Source organism: Panthera uncia (assembly GCF_023721935.1).
Source record: "Panthera uncia isolate 11264 chromosome B3 unlocalized genomic scaffold, Puncia_PCG_1.0 HiC_scaffold_1, whole genome shotgun sequence".
Lineage (NCBI taxonomy): Eukaryota > Metazoa > Chordata > Mammalia > Carnivora > Felidae > Panthera > Panthera uncia.
In genome coordinates, this window is record NW_026057582.1 from 86,221,346 (window position 1) to 86,226,265 (window position 4,920).

A 4,920-nucleotide genomic window follows, 5' to 3' on the forward strand; every position below is an offset into this window, starting at 1 on the left:
TAGCAGGATGTGACCCTGGAGATGTTGGGGCCATATTTCTTGTCTGCAAAGAAAAGCACCATCTGAAGAAATAAAGAATAAAGCCAAGCAGGGGGGAGAAACAAAAAGACTGAATTATGGAAGCATTGAGTTCCCTATAGGTACCCCAGTTCCTGTTGCTCTTTCAATATTACCATGGACTATTCCAGTATGCTTCTAAAATATATATAACTCTTTGCTTTAACCAGTTTTGGTTGTTGTTTTTTTCCCATTTGCAATGGAAAGAACTTGCCTAACATATTTGTCTATTTTGTATTTCTATGAGCTGCCACCTTCTCTAATCTAGTCCTACCCAAAGTCATAAATATTGAGGAATAATGAGGTACCTGGCTGGCTCAGTTGGTAGAGCATGTGACTCTTGATCTTGGGGTTGTGAGGTTGAGCCCCACGTTGGGTGTAGAGATTGCTTAAAAGTAAAATCTTTAAAAGATATATTGAGGAATAAGCTATGAAATAATCCACTCCTCTGCTCAATTGCAGCATATAAAATTTTTTGAGTCAACATAAACTGAAGACATATGCCAAATAGTGTTCTGAGCTCAAAAAGCGTCTCGATTGCACAAGATAAATAAATGACATGATTGTTGCCCTTAAAGAAAACTCAATTTAAACACAAAATTCCTGTTATTCAACCTCACTTGCCACTTTATAATAGATGCTTACCCTGCAAATAAATCTTAAAACATTATTTCTCTGTGATTATACTGCCTTTTCAGCTATATGAACATATTTATGTCTACACATTATAACCTAAAAGATATCCCAAAAGATAGAAACTGGTGTTTGAAAAATAATTTTATTTTAGAGCAGTTTTAGAAATACAGAAAAATAGTGAAAATATTAAAGAACTCTCACATACCTCACATCCAATCTCCCCCATTATTAACACCCTATATGAGCATGGTACATCTATAACAATCAATTAATGCATTATTATTAACTAAAGTTCATATTTTATTCAAATTTCCTTCATCTTCCCCTAATGTCCTTTTTCTGTTCTAGGATCCTATCCAGGATACCACATTACATTTAGTAGTTATGTCTCCTCATGCCTCTTTTGCCTATGAAAGTTTCTCAGACTTTCCTTGTTTTTGATGACCTTGACACTTTGTAGGATTACTGGTCCAGTTGAGGCAATTGGAATTTGTGTGATATTTTTTCTAATGATTAGAGTTAAGAGTTTTGGGGAGGAAAACCACAGAGTGGTGCTCCCATCACATCATATCAAGGATACATACTAATAACATGACTTATCAATGTTGTTGCTAACCTTGATCACCTGGCTTAAGGAATTGACTTTTACTTGCATTTGTTTAATGCCTAATCCAGAACCATCTATAGGAAAGTGCTTATACACTGTCATGATGATATGTGGATTTGGTTCCTTTAGTAGGGAGAATAGCTTGAAGAGGTAACCATCAAAATGGAATAAAAAAATTTTTTCCCTGGGGGCAGAGTCGAAATAGGGTTGGTTTTTAAGATCAGCCCTGCCACTTGCCAGACATATCACTTTAAGCACATTACTTCTGCATGTGTAAAATGGAATAATGGACTAAGAAACAAATAGTTCTTTTAAGCATCTATTTAAAAAATGTATGTGAATGTGTTTTGTACAATATTAAATTTTTATATGTCAGAATCCCATATAAAAATGAAAACATTTTTGCAAGAGTAATATCTTAAGCAGTTAATACTATTTTATAGTTAATTTTCAACTGCTGGCTACACAAAGCAAGGCCATTATGAAGTTGAGGAAAAGGATACATGGGAAGGGTCATTATAGTCAATGATCTTCTATTTTTGCTTTGCTCCCTTTTGCCAAAGTCTGCTTGTCATTTGAGAGTGAAGGGGATTTATGTGATCTCATGAAGCTGGAGCAAAGAATTCAAGTTTGGTGTGAACTAAAGATTAATAATTTTGGCATTACTTGTTTTTATGTAACAATGAGAGAGAAATCATCACTCTTAAAGGTGCAATAATTCTTCCAGGCTACTAACTTCTAGGCAAGTTACTTCATTTTTGAAACGGACAGGATGCATAGGATAATTATTCAAAGATGACAAGTCTTTTTGCCCTGATTTGAATGAAAATACCAAAGTTTTTTTCATTCTTGAGATTTTATTCTTATGGAAGTTCTTGAAACTGAAGTTTGAAAAATAAAGCAACTCCATCTTCTCCTTAAACAGCCAATAACTTAAAAAAAAATTTTTATGCCACGACAAAGGAAATCTGCAGAAAAAACAAAAGAGGTGGGGCTTTTTCTTCCTCACGGTGATTAATGCTGAACGTATAGCAACGGTTAGCCTGGTATAATGCAAAGAGCAATGAAGTTAAGGGCACAGTGATCTGGCTCCAAGTCTAACAAGTCCCAAACAAGATACGGGACTTTGAGAAAGTTTCTGGAACAGTTTTTTGTATTAGATTCCTCATCTGTATAACTGTGTTGTTGAGAAGATAACATGAGACTAGGCATGCAAAAATAATTTGTAAAAGAGCTATTTCTAATTCAGAGTGTGCTGTCAGTAATAGCATTAGTTATCATTCATTGAGGTAGCTTCTGGACTTTCTATTTGGAAGCCTGTCTCAAAGCAAAAAGCAGCACTAAGTTTAAGAACTCACACATTCTGAAGTTCTTCCCTTCCGTGCAAGGAGTAACCTTGGAAACCTGGCTGGCACCACCCCGTTCAGTTATAAAGCTTAGTTTTTCTTGATTTGTCTTTGTAATATTGGGAGCACCACTATTTTATGGTATTTGTTGTTTATTCTCCACATCGTCAGCACAGACGAGAACATCTATCTAATGAAGCAAGTACAGAGCCCTTCTAGTCGCCCTTTCTGCCGCATCTCACCGACTGTTATCCCTACAAAGCGGTCGCAACCGCAGATGTCCTCAAAGACGAAAACTCTCACGAGGGTCAGGGTAGGGTAGGCACTCCCTGGACCTTGGGTCAAGGGAATCAGGGTAAAAAATTGAAGGGATTCGAATTCAGGTACAAGAGCTAACACAAAGCGCCAAAATTAACACAACACTCTTCCCAACAGAGATAACACTCGCGAGATAAGACTGCAAAGGGCGAGAGAAACTCACTTTCTCGCGAGAAGAGGGGGCGTCGGCGGAAACTAGGCAATGGCCCCCTAAGCGACCCGGACCCAGCCAATGGGCGGGGCCAGAGTTAAATCCGCCCCCTTCCGGCACCTTTCCCCGCCCCCCAGCCCTGAGGTGTTGGGTCCCGGGTGCAGGCGGCTGGGTTCTCCTGGTTCTACCCGGATTGTGCAGGGTCGTTTTCAAAGCTTTGGGAACACGCTTTGGCCCGATTTGAGGAGGGGGGGCGGGGAGGGGCCTGCGGCTTGCGGCCCCGCCCCCTTCTCCGGCTCTCAGGCGGGCAGATTGGCCCGCCTCCTCCTTCCTCCGGCCCTGGGGCCGCGTCCCCCAGGCAACTCAGCTACTGAGGCCTGAGATTCTGGCCGCAGGTGTCCGCGGCGAGACCCCAGGGCTCAGCCTAGTTCGACCCCATGGTGGGTTTCGGGGCTAACCGGCGGGCCGGCCGCCTGCCCTCCTTCGTGTTGGTGGTGCTGCTGGTGGTGATCGCGGTCCTCGCCTTCAACTACTGGAGTATCTCCTCCCGCCACGTCCTGCTTCAGGAGGAGGTGGCGGAGCTGCAGGGCCAGGTCCAGCGCACCGAGGTGGCCCGTGGGCGCCTGGAGAAGCGCAATTCGGACCTCCTGCTCTTGGTGGACTCGCACAAGAAACAGATCGACCAGAAGGAGGCCGACTACGGCCGCCTCAGCAGCCGGCTGCAGGCCAGGGAGGGCCTGGGGAAAAGATGCGAGGATGACAAGGTAAGGACGAGCCCTCTCCTCTCAGTCCTCCTACTTTCCTTTAACCCGGCGTAGGGGCATTAGCCTACCGCGGCTGCTTTATGCCTTCCGGGATTGCAGCCTTGGAGGCTCCGCTTACCGCCAGTAAACCTTTTTCTATCAGACTTTTCCCGGTTTATCACTGCCACGTTCTCCAGTCGCTACCAGGCGAAACTGGCCACAAGTTCTGGTTCTCAAATGTGGCCTGTGTGTGGATACCGCCTTTTCTCCAAGCTCAGCTGCTGAGCTGGCAGTAGCAGTCATCTGGCCTATGTGGCTGCCTTAGGTTTACAGATACACAAATCTGGAGACTGCCAGGTTTGGTGTAGGTATTGTTGCCTTATCCTTATTCCGTGCACACTGATCAATATTAATTTCTTCGTTTAAAGAATGGGCCTCCTCAGACTCCTGTACCTATGTATATTTTAAGCAGTATGATTTTTATTAACCTCTGTAGGTGGATATATTAAGTAGTTGAAGAATCAGATGCTACAGCCTTTTTTTTTTTTTTGGTGATCAAACGTTATGATAAATGGGCCCTGGAGCCGTATATGAGCCACACTTGTGACTTGGGCATAGTTAATCCAAAATTATGTACTCAATTTGAATTGTTGATGAAATTAGCCAAAAAGGAAGAATCTATAATAATGTTATAAGCAACAGAATCTCGTGTCAGTGTCCTTGCTATTCTTGAAAGAAATAAAAATGAAAATTTCCATGCTTAAGTAGCTCTTAGGGTTGGTGTTTTATGCAGATGGAATGCCATACAAAGTTTAAATTTAAAAAGTTTAAAGCTGTACTGTAACCAGACCTGCTACTAGTTTTTTTTCTCACCAGCATATTGGAGTTATATTATTATTTTTTATGTTAAATGTTTGTTTTTTGAGAGAGAGAGAGAGAGAGAGAGAGAGTGTGTGCCTGTGTCCACGCGCGCGCTCGCCCACGAATGAGCAGGGGAGAGGCAGAAAGAGAGAGAGAGAGAGAGAGAGAGAGAGAGAGAGAGAGAGAGAGAGAATCCCAAGT

The 4,920-nt window shown here is 42.4% G+C and overlaps 1 protein-coding gene across 4 annotated transcripts in view; it reads left to right on the plus strand.

The window, feature by feature from the left end:
- The first annotated feature begins 3,234 nt into the window (after positions 1–3,234).
- The window catches only part of GOLM2 (golgi membrane protein 2), a 105,931-nt gene continuing 104,245 nt past the window's right edge, over positions 3,235–4,920 (plus strand). Inside the window, exon 1 of one of the 4 annotated variants that reach the window (XM_049613530.1) lies at positions 3,235–3,879. In XM_049613530.1, the coding sequence (XP_049469487.1) occupies positions 3,553–3,879 (327 nt within the window). In that variant the 5' untranslated portion in view covers positions 3,235–3,552. The remainder of the gene's footprint in view (positions 3,880–4,920) is intronic. The other 3 variants (XM_049613529.1, XM_049613533.1, XM_049613531.1) reach the window with 3 other exon arrangements.